The sequence below is a fragment of the Phalacrocorax carbo genome, chromosome 6 (genome assembly GCF_963921805.1).
Source record: "Phalacrocorax carbo chromosome 6, bPhaCar2.1, whole genome shotgun sequence".
Taxonomy (NCBI): domain Eukaryota; kingdom Metazoa; phylum Chordata; class Aves; order Suliformes; family Phalacrocoracidae; genus Phalacrocorax; species Phalacrocorax carbo.
Window position 1 is genome coordinate 17,490,909 of NC_087518.1, and position 18,624 is coordinate 17,509,532.

At 59.0% G+C, this 18,624-nt stretch overlaps 1 protein-coding gene across 1 annotated transcript; it reads right to left on the reverse strand.

The window, feature by feature from the left end:
• Window positions 1-6,333: 6,333 nt before the first annotated feature.
• LOC135314002 (U3 small nucleolar RNA-interacting protein 2-like) lies at window positions 6,334-18,123 on the reverse strand. Its single transcript, XM_064455667.1, has 17 exons — window positions 17,957-18,123; window positions 13,468-13,537; window positions 10,543-10,648; window positions 9,665-9,824; window positions 9,478-9,596; window positions 9,299-9,384; window positions 9,142-9,183; window positions 8,771-8,897; window positions 8,425-8,549; window positions 8,078-8,170; window positions 7,877-7,977; window positions 7,637-7,771; window positions 7,386-7,448; window positions 7,157-7,302; window positions 6,975-7,054; window positions 6,780-6,853; window positions 6,334-6,686 (listed from the first exon to the last, which is right to left on the reverse strand). The coding sequence occupies exons 1-17, from the start codon at window positions 18,121-18,123 to the stop codon at window positions 6,581-6,583; spliced, it is 1,800 nt and encodes a 599-aa protein (XP_064311737.1). The 3' UTR covers window positions 6,334-6,580.
• Between the last annotated feature and the right edge of the window lie 501 nt (window positions 18,124-18,624).

An 18,624-nucleotide genomic window follows, 5' to 3' on the forward strand; every position in this document is an offset into this window, starting at 1 on the left:
GGGAGAGCTGAGCATCGGAGAGAGCTTGGAACAGTGCCGTCAGGCTCACCTCAACGAGGAAGACCATGGCGATCATCTCCCAGGTGGGCTCCTCCACACTGAGGAGTTCTGCCAGATGGCAGAAGATGGTGGAGAGCAGGGGTCTTGGGGTCTTCATCATCTCCCTGGCAGGGGGAAGGAGGCACCATCAGGCCTGAGCCAGGCAGACACATATCTTTGGGGTTTGCACCACTCTGGGCATCACCCACCTGCAGCGCTTTCTTTGGGCAACGGGAGCCCTCTGCCATCTGTGCCCCCAAGGGAGGGGGTGACGTGGGGTGATGGTCCCCGAGGAGCAAGGGAGAAGGGCCTCTCACCTGGCCACAATGCGGACTCCCATGAGGTGGGTCTGGCTGCTGAGCAGGGCATCCCAGCCACCCTGCGCCTCAATGGCCAGCGCCTGGCTCTCAAAGCCCATGCTGCAGAGCAGCACTCTCATGGACTGCACCACAGACCTGCACAAAGAGAAATGCTCAGCTCCCACTGGCACCCCTGCCTTGGCTCCAGGTAGCTGGCAGGGATGAGAGGACAGGGATGGAGCACCTGATGGGACTGAGCAGATCCTCTTGGTGCTCCCTCCAAAAGATGTGCACCTCCTGCACCGTCAACTCCGTGGTGAATGACACTTGGAAAAGCAGTGCCAGGAAAAGCTGGGGGAAAATCGCCTCCACCTCCCGCAGGCAGGTGCGCTGCAGGAGGATCTCGCTTACCGTCCTGGCTGCCTGCAGAAGACAGCTAGACACTGAGACGTCCCTACGCCCCTGGGGACGTCAAGGCTTGGGATGGGCAGGGAAGGAGAGTGGAGGCCCTGGACAGCCGAGAGCAGCCCCAGAGGTCAGTGAGGCCTCATCCAGTAACTCACAGCCAGGGAGAGGACGCGGGGGTTGTCCCCAGTAGAGGTGGAGGTCTTGCACGGCGACTGGTTCATCAGCCTGCTGAGCAGCTCCTGCAGCACCTTCTCCGCAACCTGGGGCTTGGAGAGTGTCACCTTCCACATGCGCATCGCAACACTGCGGGGAGCCGGGGCTCTGTCAGCAGGGACACCCCGGAGGGTGGCCAGGCTGAAGTCCCTCGGGAGGGTCTTAGGGCCCCTCTCCCGGAGTGAGAGGACCCCCAAAGGCTGGTGGGCCCCGTACCAGGTACATGTTGGGGAGCACTGCAACAGGCTGGCCACCACCGTGCTGGGCTGTTTGTGCATCAGCACCAGCAGGGCCCTCTCCAGGCTGTTGAGGGCTACCACCGCCCTGATGAAGGGCAGGTTTCTGTAGATGGCCCACACGATGTTCAGCACCTGGACGACAGACACAGAAGGGAGTGGGGGCGTCAGCGGGGTGAGCGCAGCTGTTTACCCAGCTCCCACTGGGAGCCGCTTTGCATTCCTGCTGCAGTACGCTGGCTTGAGATGGCATCAGTGCTGGTCAGGCACAGGGCCCAGGGAGGAACGATCCTCTGGTGGGCCCGAGTGTTGGCTGTGCCACCCACGGGCTACTCACCTGTCCCATCGGGAAGGCGGGGTCTGCCACAAGGACTTCCACCATGTGGGCAGCCACCCTGATGCTGTAGGCGCTTGGGGCTCTCAAGCTCTTGATGGCCATGAGGATGATGTCTACCTGGTCAGAGGGCTGGAGGTGGTACTTGAACATCTGTGCGATGAAGGAGAGGAGGGGAGGTTTGTCACCTAGAGCATCACACAGAGCATCTTGGCTGTGCAGTGAGAGTGGGATGCAGAGCCAGGCTGCGCTGGGGAGGAGACCGATGGTGGGGGTCAGGGTTCTGTGGGGAAGCGGAGCTTGCTGCGGGCTTTTGCCTAGCCTCCGCTCAGGAACAGCGTGAGCCCACATCATCCCCACGCATCAGGTGTCCCTTCACTCATGCTGACCACCCCAGGCAGGAGCCGAAGGCACTTCTTACCGAAAAGATTTCGTTAGCGCTGCTTTTTTGCGAGATCTGCCCGTCCTCCCAGAGCTGCAGCTGCCCTGTGTCATGCAGCCAGGGCCACCTGCCTGGGGAGGACAAGAACCAGGGTGCTCAGAGAGAGGGTGCAGAGCTGGAGGTGCAGTCTGAGAGCTTTAGGCAGAAAAGTCACTAGTAAAGGAAGAGGGCACCCAGGCAGGTCTGGGGAGCAGATACCCAGGGAGGGTCTGGGGCTATTGCGAACGGGGGCAAGGGGAAATGGCTCTTTAGACTGCAGGCAGGCAGGCTGGATCAGGCTTTCTCTCACCAAGGAGAGTGGTCCCTGGCTGCCCGTGCCTGGGGGCACCCAGCCCATCACAGCTTCTCTTACTTCTCTGCTGCAGGATGAAGGCATGCAGGTGACGGAGAGCTTCTGCAGCTTCGCGGCGGGTCGCCTTGTCCTTACAGGTGCAGCAGAGGGTGAGGTGCCCAACCAGCCTCCCCAGCATCACAAACCGATGTGTCTTGGAGCACTGATGCCTGAGGACTACAGCTTGTGCGAAGCAGGGGCAGACCTGGAGGAAGAGAGGCAGTGTGGGTACGAGGTGAGCCCCAGCTGCTCCCAGAGCAGCCAGGCAGCAGCCCAGCGCAGGGGAGGGCTGCTGGACCCAGGCTCCTGCCTTGGGGGAGAGCACGGACAAGGACAGGGGCAGGGCAAAGACCCCTGCTCCTGACTTCCTGCTGACTGGGTGCCCAGCTTCCCCGGGAGGTGCTGGGGCTCAGGAGCACAGCGATGGGGGACGGGGGCTGCCCAGACTGGGAGCTCGGTACCTGCAGCAGGGGTTCGGTGGCGATGAAGTTGGCCAGCCTGGCAATCCGTGCCACAGCCCTCTCCTGCACTGCTGCCAGCTCGGAATCGGTGAAGGGCAGCAGGAGCTGGGAGGAGAAAAGCTGCTGATCTGCCAGGGAGGTGGCATGGCACAGCACGGCATGGCCAGGCTTGCGCCGGGGCAGGGCCTGGGCCCAGGGCACGTGCCCTTCTTGCCCCTTGAAGCAACCTGCTGCAGCCAGGCAGGCCACCGCATCCCACTCCTGCCGCTGCCTCTGCTGCCTTCCACTCGCTCCCCACCCAAAAAAAGGTCCCTCCACCCCGCACCCAAGGAACCCAAGACTTTGGGGTGACCACCTCCCTGGGGACCTGTGGCGGAGGCTCTAGGATGTGGCCCGGGGGAAAGTCCCAGGGCTGGGCTCCCCTTGCCAGACAGGCAGATCCATCTGTGAGGGAGTGTTGGGCAGGACGAACAGCAGGCAGGGCTGCAGGAGCGGGGTGGGCTGGGGCAGGAGCAAAAGGAGCTCTGGCAGCAGCCAGGAGGCAGGGGGCTGGTGGGGAGGCACCGCAGGGAAGGAGGAACATCTTTGCCCCCCTCCTTGCACCAGGCACTGACTGGGGAGGGGCGGAGCACCACTCAAGCCATGGGTCAATGCTTGTGGGGACCCTGTGCCAAGGCCAGACCTGCAAGATGTTCTGCAGCTCCAGGATGCCGAGAGCACCGGCGCTGCTTACCAGCACCTGCAGCATGCTGTCCATCGTGGCCAGGGTCTGTGAGGGGGACAGAGTCTTGGGGCAGCCCTAGAAGCCTGGGCGGGGTGGGGGGTGGGGGTGGCTGCACCCTGCGGTGCCCAGGAAGGGGCCTCGGGGTGGGGGAGCTCCCCGTGGTTCACCCCGTGGCATACCTCGGAGTAGAGAGAAGCCTCGGGGCCCTGGGTGTCCTGCGGAGGGAGGTGGAAGATGCTGCAGAAGCAGATGTGGAGGAGTCTGCTGCTCATCTCCTGCAGAAGCAGCCCCGCCTTGCTGTGGGGACAGAGAGGTGCTCTTCAGACACAGCAAGGAGGAGACAGACCCCAGGGTTGGAGACCTGGGCTGATCCCCATGACACTGACACTTGCATTTGGAGGGAAAAGCCTATGGCACCCCTTGCCCTGCTGTCTGCCTCCCTCTTGGTCCCAGGACTGGGGGTGGCCCCTGCCTGGGAGAGGTGCCGTTAGGGCTGCCCAGCACTGGGGAGGCCAAGCTGGGGGCTGCGGCAAGTACCTCATGGAGGCGATGGTCAGCATGGCTTGCCGCCACACCACAGTACCCAGGTGGTCAGTGGGCTCCTCTTGCAGCAGCGCCTGTGGAGCACAGCAGGGTGGGATGGATCGGGATGGGGCAGTCTCCCTTGCCCATCAAAAGCCTGCGGGGCTGGCAGAGCCCAGGTGCCACCATCCCAGCACTCCCTCCCCACCCAGTGGTCCCAAGCCCCATGGTGGGAAGGGCTGTGCCCATCACAGAACCACAGGCTGGCCGAGAGACCTGCAAACGTCATTGGGTCCAAGCCCCAGCTCCAGCCAGGCCACGCAGCTGGCTTTCGAGCATCTCCAAGGATGGAGACGCAGAGCAGTGCTCACATGCACCCCTCTGCCCGGCTGAGCCCTCTCCTGCCCCCAGGGCTGTGCCCACTGCCCACTGCCCCTGCCTCACCTCAATGGCCTCCACCACCTCCAGCAAACAGAAGTAAAGCATGTCCCATGTTGTGGAGCCCGCGCTGCTGGTGCTACAGATGGTGTAGATGGAGGCCAGAAACTTCAGCTTCTCCTCCTCTTGCTGCCAGCCAGGGAGGGGACAGGCGGCCAGAGAGCGTCAGGGGGGTGAGACAGGTTGGGGGGGAGGGGGGCAGCACAGCCCCCAGCACCTTGCGAGCGTGGGATGGGGGCAGAAAGACTGGTCGGGAGACATGGGCGCAGCCTCATAGAATTGGCCTTGGATACCTTTGGTCTGCTCCTGAGGAAGGCTCGGATGATGTCCAGGTTATCCTCGTTCTCCCCGGGCAGAGCCAAGGTGGAGCAGCACGGATCTGGCCGAGAGAAAGCAGGCAGGGCTGGGGGGTGAGCAGGGGGCAAAAAGCCAAGCCCTCTGCCCAGCTCCCAGGGATGTCACCAGTCCTGGCTCCAGGCTGGGACACAGGTGTCCCCTGTGAGCCCCAGGGGCGAGGGCGCAATGCTGGAGGGCAGCACGGGGAGGGGGGTCTGGCGTGCCCAGGTGAGGGACAGGCTACCACCGGCTGGCAGGGAGGATCCCTGTCCCGGGGTGCCGTGACAGGGCTGGCTCCCTGGCCACTGTGCCATGGGAGCCCCGATGCCAGCCTGGCTGGGCAACGCGAGTGCGGCACCGGGCAGGGACGGGCAGGCAGCCCCCTGCCCGCAGCGCCTGCACACTCACCCGCCTGCAGCGGCTGGACCTTGCACATCTCGCTTGGCTTTGGCCCGGAGTGGGGAGCCAGGGCAGCTACACCCTCCTTCTCCCCCCAGGCCTGCCTGGGCCTGCTAGGGGGTCTCCCTGCCATCCTGCGGAGGAAAGGGGTGAGGGGGACCCTGTGCCCCACAGGGCTGCCCTGCCAGGGGCAGTGGGGCAGAGGTGGCCATGATTGGGGGGCTCTTTGCTCTCACCCTGTCCTAACACCGTCCTCCCAGACACTGGGGGGGACAGCACTGGGTGATCCAGGGTGTCACAAAGTGCCCCAATAGCACTCCCCCAGGGGGCACCCCCAGAGTGCCCCCTTCCCCTCTTCCCCAGGACCCCTCCTTGCCCCGGGGCGGGGGGGCGGGGGGGCTGAGACTGACTCCCTCTTCCTCCTCCCGCTACGGGGCTGGGGTTTATCTGTACCGGGGCACCCCCCTTGTCGCAGGGACCCCTCTGTACCCTGTCCCCTTGCTCCCAGGGGCTGGTGCCGCCCAACCTGTAGCTGGGCTAAGCTGGGCTGCAGCCCCCAGCCCCTCGGGCACGCTGAGACTCTTTTCTCTTCCACACACGAGGCCCGGGACGAGGCCCGCGGGGCTCCCCTCGCTCGAAGGCTGCTGGGCACTCGGAGGGGCCGGACGCCCTCCCGCGCGCTCAGCCGCAGGGACGCACAACTGCGGGGGGCGGCCGCGTTCCCCGCTTACTAGTTGCCACGCGCCTGGAGGGTTCCACCAGCTGGCAGCGGGCGGGGGGGGCAGGGTGGGACGGGGCTCCTCGCTCCCCTCCCCGGGGCACGGGGCCCCGCCGCGCGCATACTGGTTGCCACGCGCCTGGACGGTTCCACCAGCTGGCACTGGGCGGGGGGGGGGAGGGGTGGGACGGGGCTCCTCGCTCCCCTCCCCGGGGCACGGGGCCCCGCCGCGCCGTAGGAGCCGAGGTGGGGCCCCGGGGCCCGGCGGGGCCAGCGCCGAGGTGGGTGGGCAGACAGGTCGGTGCCAGGGGACGGGCAGGAGGAGGCAGGGGGGCAGGCCAGGGCGGCAGGAGCCGTGGGGCATTAGACATGGTAATTTAGGTGAATAAAGTGGATTTGGTTTGGTTTGGGTTTGGTGTTGTTCTTTTATTTATTTATTTATTTATTTTAAAACAGAGTCCTCCAGAGCTCAGGTCTGGCCAAAGCTGAGGGAAGAGGGCAGACCCTCACAGAGGGCAGAGCCGCAGCATGATCTGGGTGCCAGCAGGGTCAGGGGGCCACGCGCCATCCCCCGCTCCGGCGCTGCCGGCCCCAGGAGGGTGGTTGCACGAAGGACATGGGGCGCAGCACCAGGGACCAGGGTTTCACGACCCAGGTGCAGCGGCTCCGGGGCCAGCGGGCTAGGAGCTGTCAGGGACATGGGAGCTGGGGGCTGTAGCCCTCCGCTTCAGGGGGATGATGCAGATGCTGTTTTTGGCTTCTTTGATTCTCCACCACCGGCCAAGCCTGCAGATGAGAGAGATGGGGGTCACCCTCCACCGAGCCCTCGAGGCAGTGGAGGCTGTGCCCCCAGCCAGCGCTGGGGAAGGGGGACGGTACCGGTGCTCCTGCCCGAGGCCGGCCACCAGGAAGTCACCGGCTGCCGAGAACTCGAGGCTGTTGACAAAACCCACCTGGAGGGGACAGGGCAGGGTGAGAGGCTCGCACAGCCTCCTCCTGCTGCCCAGGGAGGGGAGAACCCGCCGAGGGACACCCCCAGCCCAGCTCCAGCATCCCCAACCTCCTGACCCATACCAACGGGATAGCCCAGAGGGGCTCCAGCTTCCGAAATCCCTCACTGCACTTCCAGAGCTTCACGCTAGCACTGTGGGAGCCTAGGGTAGAGAGAGGAGACTGCCATGCACCCCAACCTGGGGCAGGGGCAGGACAGACCCCCTGCACCCCCAAACCCTTGCTCCAAAGCAGCTGCCCCACACCTGTAGCCAGGAGGTCACTGTTGCGCAGGGCAGCCACCGCCGAGGTGCAGTACGGCTGCTGCAGGCCCTGGGCGTCCTGCATGCCGTGCGCCTGCCGGGCCAGCGCCAGCGGCTTCTTCTTCGCCAGCCCCCACAGGGCTACAGACCTACCAGGGAGGGGAGGCATGAGGGGGTTGCAGGAGGGGGCTTTGCCTACCTACCCCAGGCACTGTCGCGGCCCCGTGCTCACCCGTCATCGGCACCCGACACCATGTGCTCCTCGTTGATGAGCTGGATACAATCAATGGAGCCCCTACAAAGAGAAGGGGCAACTACCATCAGTTACAAGCGTGCTTTGGGATCCTGCTTAGAAGACAAGGGCTCATCGGGACATCAGTGTCTCCAGTATGTTAGCAGGCTTCTGGTGGTGCTTGGCACCCTCACACCACTGCCCCAGCCGGACCCACCTGCCCACAGCCCCCTCTCCCGCCCCAGACCTACTGGTGCCCATAAAACACGAGCTGTGACTCCTCCGGGATCTTCCAGAGCCGCACGGTGCCGTCCCGTCCCCCCGCCGTCACACAGCACTCCCGGCTCAGGCTGTCCAGCCCTGTGATGATATCCTGGTGCCCGAACCTGGAGGGGAGGTGGCAAAGAGCTGCGGAAGGCACAGCCCCCCGCCACATTTCCTCCCCCAGGTGAGGGAGGCTCAGTGGGGTGTGTGTTTCCCCAGGCTCTTACAGGGTCTCCATGTATGCGTTCTCCGCCACGTTCCAGACCTTGACGCAGCGGTCATGGGAGGCACTGTACAGCTGGTGCGTGCCCTTCCGGAAGGACAGGCCCTGCAGACGGACAGCCGGACATAGGGGGAGTGGTGAGGGGCACCGGGGAGGGCAGTGCTGCCTGGCCCTGCAGGCGTCGCAGCCAATGTCCCCGACTCACCGAGACGGCATCGCGGTGCCCAGTGAAGATGTGCAGGCGCTTGCAGGTGGCGGTGTCCCAGACCATGATCAGCTTGTTCCTGTCTCCCGTAGCCTGGCAGAACACAGGGGATACCCAAGACCTGCCCCACGAGGACCCACCACACATCCCAGCCTATGCTCCCACCCCATGTGCTTTGGGGGGGTCCCAGGGACGCCTTCTTGGCTCCAGCGGAGGTAGGGGCTGCTTGAAGCCAGCAAAGTACACCTGGGCACGAGATACCGCTCTCCGCAGGACCCCAGGAGGAGATGCACTCCCCACCAGCACCCCTCCACCACACATGGCAGCACCAGCCCCCTCTCCCGTACCAGGTACTTGCCATCCGATGAGATGGCCATGCAGAGGACGTGGGATGCGTGCCCCATGTGCCGCTCCTCGGTGCCCTTCTTCCACCCAGGCACCGCGCACAGCCTCTTCCCGCTCTCCACCTCCCCTACGGGAAAGGCATCGCCGTCACGCCCTGGGAACCTCCCAACATATTGGAAAGCGCCAACGAGCCTCCCACAGAGCCCAAAACGATGCACGTGCACATCCCCGGAAGGGGCAGGGGCCCAGCCACCTCCACAGGCACCCACGCTCCTGCTGCTGCAGGGTCCCTCCCTGCAGGGTTCAGGCTGGGGGAACAGCCAGTCGCGGCCCCAAGGGAACACTTGCATTTGATGAGGGAGCCGTCCTTGGAGGCCGAAAAGATGAACCTGTCATCTGGAGAGATGACCAGGCAGGTGACGGGCAGCTGGTGCCCCCGCAGCACTCGAATGCTGGCTGGATCTGGAGGCTGCACCTGCAGGGAGAGCGGGATATGAGCTGGGCCTCCCTCGGTCCCTTCCCCCGGCATGGGAGTACCCAAGCACAGCACCCTCCCTCCTCCAGGGCACCAGCCCCCGGCACCCTGGGCAGAAGGAGGGCCCTGGTCCCGGAGCCAGCACAGTAACTCGGGGTGCCGGCCCTGGCTGTGCCCGAGTGCCCCCCAAAGCCGGCACTTAGAGCCTGGCAGCCCCCCGGCGCCCCCAGCGCTGGGCACTTACGTCTTTGGCGACCAGGCGCTGCAGCCGACCCTTCTGCTCCAGCTGGGCAAGAAGCGGGAGGCTCAGCGGAGGCGGCCCCGGCCCCGCGGGAGCGGGGCAGAGCCCGCCGCCGCCGCCGCTGCCGGGACTGGGGGGACGCGCCCGCCCCGCTGCTCACCACGTCCTCCTTCAGCCGGTCGCCGATGAGATCCGCCGGATGCGTCTCCTCCTCCTCCTCCTCCTCTGCCGCCGCCCGCTCCTCCTCTGTGGCGGACGCGGGGCGTGAGGGCCGGGCTCAGCACCGAGGGCCGCACGCCCCTCTGCCCCACCGGGGTACCGGCACCGGGCGGCACTCACCGTGCCGGCGGAGCTCCTCCAGGTACAGCTTGGCCAGGCGCAGCTTCTTCTCCTGCGGCGTCTCCTCCACCTCCTCCTCTACCGCCGCCTCCCGCCGCCGCCGCCGTCCCAACGACGGGCTGCGGGGACAGGCGTGAGCACCGGCACCGGCACCGGCACCGGCTTCCCCCCGCGGCGCGGCTCGTACCTCTCCGGCTCGGAGTCGCTGGACACCTCCTCGTCCACGGGCCGGACGGCCGCCGCCCGCGACCTCCTCTCGGCGCCCAGGACCTGAGGAACGAACCGGGGTGACCCCAGGGACGGAATCGGACGGGACGGGACGGGACAAGGACGCCCACAGGAGCGACCTCGCCGGGGCAATTACTCCTCATCCCGCCCCGTCACGCCCCGCCTCAGCCCGGCTCGGACCGGCCCGGCCCGGCCCGACCCTAGCCGAGGTCCCGCCGCCCCGCGTGGGGCTTTGGCCCTACAGCTGCCCGCCGCCGCCATGCTGCCGCTCCACGTGCTGCCCGCCCCGCCGGCTGCAGGGGCGCGCCCCGCGCCTATTGGCTGCAGCCGACTAGGTCCCCCTCCCGCCGCGCCTGCGGCCCCGCCCCCGCTTCCTATCGGCGGGCCGCGCTGTCACTCGAGTAGTGACGACTCCGCCGCGCGCCCCGGTGCTGCTGGGCCTGCCCCCTCGGCGACACGGCCCGCCCCCTGGTGCTGACAGCCACGCCCCCTCGGCGGCTTGCCCCGCCCCCGGTGCTGCTGGCCCCGGCCTCTCGGCGCAACGACACGCCCCCTGGTGCTGCCTGGCTTCTGGTCCCGTAGCACGGCCTTTGCGGGCTGCCAAGGACCCCGGCCTTGGCTGTCGCCGGGGGTAGTGGTGGGACGGCCTGTCCCGGTGATGCTCTAAAGCGCTCAAACCGGCTTTTGTTCGGAAGCTTTATTTTGCGCATTTAGTGTCTTCTCTCTGGCACCTGGGGAGGCGTGGAAGGGCAGCGGGAGCACCCTTCGGCTGCTCCAAGTTAGGCAACAGGCTCGCTTCCTCAAGGATAAGCAGCCAAAGAGTGTCACCACGCGTACCCAGAGCATCCTGGAAGGGCTGCTGACTGCTGGCGGGTGGTCTCCCTTTTGGAGATTGCTCAAAGGCGACGGCTCCGCGGAGGGCTTGGTTTCCCGGTGTGACCTCCTGAGGGCGAAAAGGGGAAAAGGGGATAGCAGCATTAAGGTGTGACCCTCTCAGGACCATAAAGCCCCGTTGTGTTAGGTAAAATGGCCGCTCAGAAGGCAGTTAACGCCCACGATTTTGTCTCTTCACCGGCCGAAGGGATAGATAAGCTGTACGATCTTTTGGAGGTGCACCGATCTCGCCCCTCACCCCGGGGACAAGATTGGGTGAAAAAACATTGGTTTCAACCGCAGAGTGTAGTAGACAGGATAAGGGTAGCGTAGAAGGAAGCTAGGGTTAGACCGGGGAAAGGAAAAGCTGTAATTTGCGCAGTCCTGGGAGCGAGTCTGTCAGCAGCGGTGGAAGAGAGGAAACGGAGGCTTTGTCAAGCCGATGTCACAATAGACTCACTGCAGGTGGTCATAAAGTCACTGCAGGAACAATTGGGAGGGAAACAAGCGATTGTTGCAGGAGGAGAGAAATCAAAATGCCATACTGAAGGAAGAATTGAGGGGTCAACTTTTGAGGGAAGCAGATACACTGGCGGAGGTAGAGGTGAAACTTTCAGAGAAAGGGGTACGGCAAGTTTACCCTCAGGGAGACTTGCAGAGGGCAAGGGAAACTGTAGAAAGCTTCCCTCACATGTATCCACTCTTTAAAACAGAGTACTTGTATGAGAAGAATAACGATGACCGTCCTCAAGTTCTCACCAAAGAAGTCCCATTTACAGCAACCGAAGTAGCAAAGTTGAAAAAAGACTTTGCAAGAACTCCGAAGGAATCGGAGACAGAATATGTGTGGAGAGTGTCCCTGTCAGCAGGGGGGGATGGAATTTTGTTGTCGGAGAAAGAAGCAGAAGGATATTGGGGTTATTAACTACAGGTAATCGCCGAGCCCCATGGTCATTAACCCAGAGGGCTGCGTATTGGGCCGGAGGGCTGAACCCTTTGGAGAGGGGAGATCCCCTTGCCATAACAGGTACGGTGGATCAACTAGTGGAAAGCGTGCAGAAAGCAGCCTGTCTCCAAACGATGTATGATCGGGAGCTCAAGCCCAACCAGAGTTCCCCGATGATGATGCCTGTAGACCCAGGGAGGATGACTCCCCTGATCCGGGGACTCCCTGACTCCCTGAAACCCACTGGGATCCAATTACAGGGGAAAATTCAAAATAATTCCGCAGGAGAAAGAACTGCGGCCACTCTGGAGGGGATAATAACCCCTGACCATTGGCGGTTGGGAAGGAAAGTGTGGACGTGGAGGGAGGTAGCGCAGGAATTAATTAATTTTGGGAGAAAATATGGCCCTGATGGTGGATCGTTCCAAAAAACCGAAACAAGGGTTGTACGGTCTGCGGAGCAAGTTAACAATCGGCAGCTGTCAATTGGGAAGGGCCAGGATTTGAGGCCACTCCGCAACAATCATCCCGGGAGAGAGAGACCCCTAAGTCGACAGGGGTTATGGCATCTAGGGCTTCAGAAGGGCATTCCTCGAGACCTGATGGATGGACTCCCGACCCCAAAATTGGAAAAACTTGTACAGAAATGGTCAGGGAAGAAGGCCACTCTCGGATTAGTTGCCGCTGCTCCACCCCTGATAGATCTTGAGGGGGAGCTGACTAGGGAAAAGGCGGAAAACTAGACCCTCCGTTCCCCGAAGGTGAGGAGAGGAGCGGAGGATGGATGTTTGTAAGACAACTCACCTTGAATCTAAGAGGGGATTTATTAGTCACAGTAGCTGTAGGACCAAGGAAAAGACCGGTAATTTTTCTAATTGATACTGGGCCACAAATCACCACACTGATGCAGACCGAAGCAGAACGGTGCGGGATCTCTATCCCATCTAGAAATCTAATCCTCTTAAATGCTCTGGGAAAAACACAGTCAATGCCTATGAGTTCAGTGGCACTATGGTTCCCAGGAGAGGAAGCCCCCATCAATACCATGGTAGCCATAGGACCTTTTCAGACAAATATTTTAGGCATGGCTGCGTTGAAGGGAAGGCAATGGCATGACACCCAGGGAACTCGTGGTCTTTTGGCATCCCCCAGGTCAGGCAATTAACTGAAACATCTTGGGCGGAGGTGCGCCTATTGCAAACGGCACCTGCCCTTCCCCCCTCCAAGATTACCAACGTAAAACCCTATGCGTTGCCGCTAGGAGCCAGGGAAGGGATAGCCCCAGTAGCTGAGGATCTCAAACAGCAGGGAATTTTAGTGTTTACTCACTCCCCGTACAATTCACCAGTGTGGCCAGTACGCAACCCTAATGGAAAATGGCGCCTGACCATTGACTATCGGCGACTGAATGCAAACACTGGCCCCCTGACTGCGGCTGTACCCAACATAGCCGAATTACTTGCAGCCATTCAAGAACAGGCCCACCCTATCTTAGCAACCATTGATGTGAAGGACATGTTTTTTATGGTTCCACTCCAGGAGTGTGATCGAGACCAATTTGCTTTTACCAGGGAAGGACAACAGTATACTTTTACCCGTTTGCCTCAGGCATATAAACACACGCCTACCTTGGCCCACCATGCCCCAGCACAGGAATTGGCAATAATCCCATCAGAAAGAGAGGTCAAAGTCTATCAGTATATTGATGACATACTAAAAGGGGGACATACCATAGCTTCGGTGCAGACTATGCAGGACAGAACTATTAATCATCTGGAAGGAACAGGCCTTCAAATACCCAAAGAAAAAATACAAGCCCCTGCCAGTGAAGTTAAGTTGTGGGGCATCTGGTGGAAAGGAGGGTCAGCCTGTATTCGTCAGGACACCCTCTCAGCGTTAGATCAGGTAAAAATTCCGGAAGGAAAAAAGGAGCTGCAACACACCTTGGGATTCTTGGTCTTCTGAAGAAAGCATAAGCCGAAATTTGCAATAATGGCACGTCCCTTATATGACCTGTTGCGAAAGAGGGTGATTTGGAAATGGACTCCAGCTCACGATGAGGCACTGCAGCTTTTGGTGTTTGAAGCAAGCACCCATCAAACTTTGGGCCCTATCCACCCCACCGACCCAGTTCAAATTGAATGGGGGTTGGCACACTGGGGATCGTCAACTCATTTTTGGCAGAAAGGAGCAGAAGGTCCCATTCGACCGACTGGGTTTTATTCTAGGAGTTTTAAGGACGCTGAAAAGCGGTACTCCAGCTGGGAAAAGGGTTTGTTTGTAGTGAGCTTAGCTCTTAGAGAAGCGGAGCGAACCATACGCCAACAACCTATAGTTTTAAGGGGACCCTTTAAGGTAATTAAGCCTGTGTTAGCAGGGACCCCTCCCCCTGACGGGGTGGCCCAAAGGGGTACTGTGAGGAAACGGTATGCTAAAATCGAACATTACTGTAGTGTTTTTACAGTCACTGAAGGTACCGCAAAGGTGTTAAACATACAGGAAGAAGCGACAAACCTTCTGGAGGAGGACACCCCTCCTCCTTCTGTAGTTAGGATTGCCCCGCCATTTTCGGAGGAGCTGCGAAACGTATGGTTCGCAGACGCCTCCGCCAAACGAGAGGGCCAACAGTGGAAGTATCGGGCTGTAGCTATTCATGTGGATACCTAGAGGGAAATAATTCCTGAAGGCGAGGGCAGTGCCCAAGTGGGAGAGTTAGTGGCGGTATGGAGTGTGTTTAATAGCGAGGGAAAAGCAGGGACTCCGGTGTACATCTACACTGACTCGTTTGCAGTATTCAAAGGGTGCACAGAATGGCTCCCTTTTTGGGAACAGAACCACTGGGAGGTAAATCGGGTGCCAGTGTGGCAAAAGGAGAGGTGGCAAGAAATCTTAAATGTTGCCAAACACGGGGATTTTGCAATAGGACGGGTGCCCTCCCACCCGGAAGGGGGTACTCCGGTGAGTGAGTGGAATAATAGGGCGGACGAATTGGCCAGAATTGCCCCTCTGCAGAAGGAGGAGCAAACAGGAGAAAATTGGGATAGGCTCCTAGAATGGCTACATGTTAAACGTGGCCACGCGGGGTCTAATGATTTATACAAGGAGGCACATGCCAGAGGCTGGCCTGCCCCTCGGGACGCTTGCAGGGCCTGTATTTCAGCTTGTGAGCAATGCCGACTTTGGCTAGAGCGACATCCCAGGGAGGAGTTCCCACTCCATTTGAGAGACAAAAGGACCCTCTGGGAAGTCTGGCAAATCGATGATATTGGGCCTTTCCGAAAGTCAGAAGGAAAACAATATGTATTAGTAGGCGTGGAAGTAATTTCTGGCCTAGTCCAGGCCGAAGCATTTCCACGAGCACCTGGGGAAAACACAGTGCGGGCCCTGAAAATTTGGTTTAGCTCCCTCCCAAAACCTGGTTCTATTCAGTCAGACAATGGCAGTCATTTTACTGCTGCCAGAGTACAGGAGTGGGCAAGGGAAGAAGGAATCAAGTGGGTATTCCACACCCCGTATTACCCCCAAGCCAAGGGGCTAGTGGAACGAACTAATGGACTCTCAAAACGATTTCTGAAACCTCATAAGCCGCATTGGGCGGAGCACCTCTGGGATGCAGCTACCCGAGTCAATGGTCGCTGGGGGACAAATGGATGCCCCCGATTAAATGGCTTTTGTCCTAAACCCCCAGTTTTAATTCCAACGTCTCACACTCTTAGTGTTCCAAGGGAACCAACGTTCTCTCCTGGACAGCCAGCGTCGGTAGAAATGCCAACCGTTGGGACCGTCCCCCTCATACTTACTGAACCCCTTAACAAATATGCCTGGAAGGCTGAAGATGCCTGGGGGGGGGAAAGAGCACAAAATTAACACTCGCTGGACTGTTGCCTCATTCTAAGCACGTAGATGAAGCCCACACTGGGCAAGTCGACGTTTTGTTTCATTTCACAGGAGATCCCCGCGGGAACGCAACCGAATGTGGGAAGATTAACATTTGATTTTGACTATGTGTATTTTTGTGATTGATTGTGTAACATTTGTAAGCTTAGGCTGGATTTGTAGAGCAAAATGTCAATTTTGTTGTTTTGGTGTATGGTATGGGTCGCGATCCCTGGAACAATCAGTTATCCCCTCAAAGACTTTAGGGATGAAGGAAATGATATAAAGAATTCTTTTATGCAATTGGCTGAACAAATAGCAAGTGTTTATAACCTCACAGAATGCTGGATATGTGGAGGACCGTTTGGTCTATCAAGTTGGCCCTGGGTAGCTCTACCTTTGCTACCAAAATGGTGGGTGAGTAAATATAGCGAAACGAAAGGGAATAAAACATGGCAAAGCTCACATGATTCACCCAGAGAAAGGTAAATACTGTTTGGCTAGAACACAAAAGGATGGCGTCTTTGTGGGTAACGGCACATGTGAATGGACATATCAGAACGTAAGCATAACCGTTCAGGTGGGAGAGGGGCCACATGAAAAGGATGAACTCGTATATAGCTATGCCTGGGTGAATGAAGAGGGATACCAGAATGCATTTCCCAGATTTTGGTCTCTCACGCCTAATACCAGCCGAGGCAACTCTGTGGGCCGTGCTTGTATTTGGGACCAGGAAGCAGGAGCTTACAACTGTAAATATTGTAATAGACTAGATTGGCCCCGTTGGAGGAGAACGTGGGAAGACCTTTGTTCAGACATACCATGTTGTGAAAACTCCACAAAGGAATCGCTATATTGTTGCGTTGAAAGTGGCCCGTTTGGTTTAGAACCTACCCCTTATTTTGACCCTTCGCCCCGTGTGGAACATTGGAAAGGACCCTTTGCTAACGGATCAGTGGCCCTCGAGGGACACTGTTGGATGTGTGGAAACCGTGCATATAAAGCGTTACCAGCAAACTGGTCTAGGAATATGTTGCGTTGGGGTGATCCATCCCTTGGTTTGCTTAACTCTCAGAAACAGACGGAGACCATTTAGGCATTCGAATATATGATGATTTGAAGCGGGAAAAAAAATCCAAAGTTACTGATACCTCCCTCACCGATGGGAGTGGCCAGTCCTGGGGTAAAGACGTGCGGACCCCCCAGCGTATCATACAACATTATGGACGTGCAACTTGGAACCCCAATTGTTACCGAAAAACGCGGTAAAATCAGAAACAACTCCTTAACACTAATTTAGTATTAAAGAGCAGGCATTCTTTATTCACGGCGCCGGATGCACGGGGGATCGTTCCTCCTCACGTGCATACCTCACGCACCTTTCCCATACAATTTATAGATCAAAAATTTACCTATATATTCATTATTGTCCTTTCTACTGATTGGTACAAACTTGCTCGTTCCACATGTAGATTACTGCGCAAACTCAGTCGTCTTCTTCTATTGTTCTCTTTTGAGTAGGTGGTATTACTTGGGTCGGTGGTCCGTGAGTCGGTGGTCGCGATCTCCCCCTGCCGGAATTACCTTTTACCCTTTTGGCTCTCAGTCCCGGCAATCCTGGCCAGTTTTCTCAGGCTGCTACACAAAACTGCACTTTATCATTCCTTTTGACAGAAGTGCATTCTTCTAGTAACAAAACACATTGTCTATATATAAATGATTAGAAACACAAATTGTTTTTGATCACTACACAGATCGATGGATACGCTAATTCCTATACTCTATGTTCTCATATAACAATTCTAGTTGATTTGGCTACACAATGAATGGGTTAGTGGTGCTCGAGAACCCATTTATAATCTACATTGCATTATCCGGCTGCAAGCCGTATTAGAAATTATCACCAATCAAACAGCTGAGGCCCTCGACCTACAGGCAGATCAGGCAACCCAAATGCGAACTGCAATTTATCAACATCGCTTGGTTCTCGACTACCTACTAGCCGAAGAAGGCGGGGTCTGTGGGAAATGGCATGATTCTAGTTGCTGTTTAAAAATCAATGACAATGGCAAAGTCATCAAACAAATTACTGCCGGAATACGGAAATCGGCCCACGTTGCCCCCCAAACCTGGAAAGGCTGGAATGTCGATATGTTCTCCTGGCTTCCAGGAGGTCCTTGGATCAAACAAATCTTATTTTACCTATTGCGTGGCCTAGCTACGTTACTGTTTTTGCCATGTGTCATCCCATGTTTCATTCAGTTAATCCAACGTGTTGTCACAAATATGCAGTTTGTACCCATTGTATCACCTGATGGAGTTAAACACATTGGAGCTGTACGTCAATCTGTGTCATCCACAGCCCAAATTGTACAAAGCATTTGTCTCCCCAGTCTGTTTTATTTGGAAACTGAATTGTTACTGATGTTAGGCGTTGGCCTTGTTTAGAGTTTATCCTGGAAGGGCTGCTGACTGCTGGCGGGTGGTCTCCCTTTTGGAGATCGCTCCAAGGCGACGGCTCCACGGAGGGCTTGGTTTCGCGGAGTGACCTCTTACCATTCCTCTTGGGACTTCCAACGTCCCTGGGTGGGAACGGGCGCAGGGCCGGTGGGGATGGGTGGCATGGGCAGGAGGCAGAGCTGCCCTTCCTGCTGGGGACACGGAGGGGACAAAGCTGTCGGAGTCAGAGCGTTGGTGGCTTTGTAGCTCCCGCACTCGGCCATGTCGGCCCCAGGCAGCGCAGGCTCCGGCTTCTCCTTCCCTCTGTTTTGCAGCCCAGCCCAGCCCAGCAGCTGGTGCTTCGTGGCAAAGACGAAGCGTGTGGGCAGGTGATGCCCTGCACCATGGGAAAAAGCGGCTGTCCTGCTGCTCTCCAGAGGACGCCAGCTCCTCTGGGGCTGAGGTCTCTTCTCTCCTGTTAGACTTTGGGAAGAGGAGATACCCCAAGCCGCAGAGCATCCTAGGGCTGGGGCTGCTGCTTTGTCTCCGCCTGAGCAGAGTCCTTGCTGGGGGCTGAGTGCCACCTCGTCCATGCCCTCAGCAGCCGGAAGCTCAGCCGTTGCAGGTTAAACCTCGACTCAGCCTTCCTCAAGCTGAGGATGAGGAGCGCCTGTGTCGCCAGGGAGGAGACCAGGAGACTCGTGTCTCTCCCTGCATCTTGAAGGACTGTGGGGACAAAGCAGCAGAGGTGAGGTGACAGCCCTGTGTCCCCTCCAGGCAGGGCA

Bases quoted from the DNA above. Each gene is read 5' to 3' on its own strand.
- LOC135314002 (XM_064455667.1), bottom strand. From the start codon at position 18,123: ATGGCCGAGTGCGGGAGCTACAAAGCCACCAACGCTCTGACTCCGACA. The intron at 9,597-9,664 runs GTACGAGCCGCG...CTGTCCCCGCAG, and splicing joins AGCGACTCCGAGCCGGAGAG to CCCGTCGTTGGGACGGCGGC. The intron at 6,687-6,779 runs GTACCGTCCCCC...TCTCATCTGCAG, and splicing joins GGCCTCGGGCAGGAGCACCG to GCTTGGCCGGTGGTGGAGAA.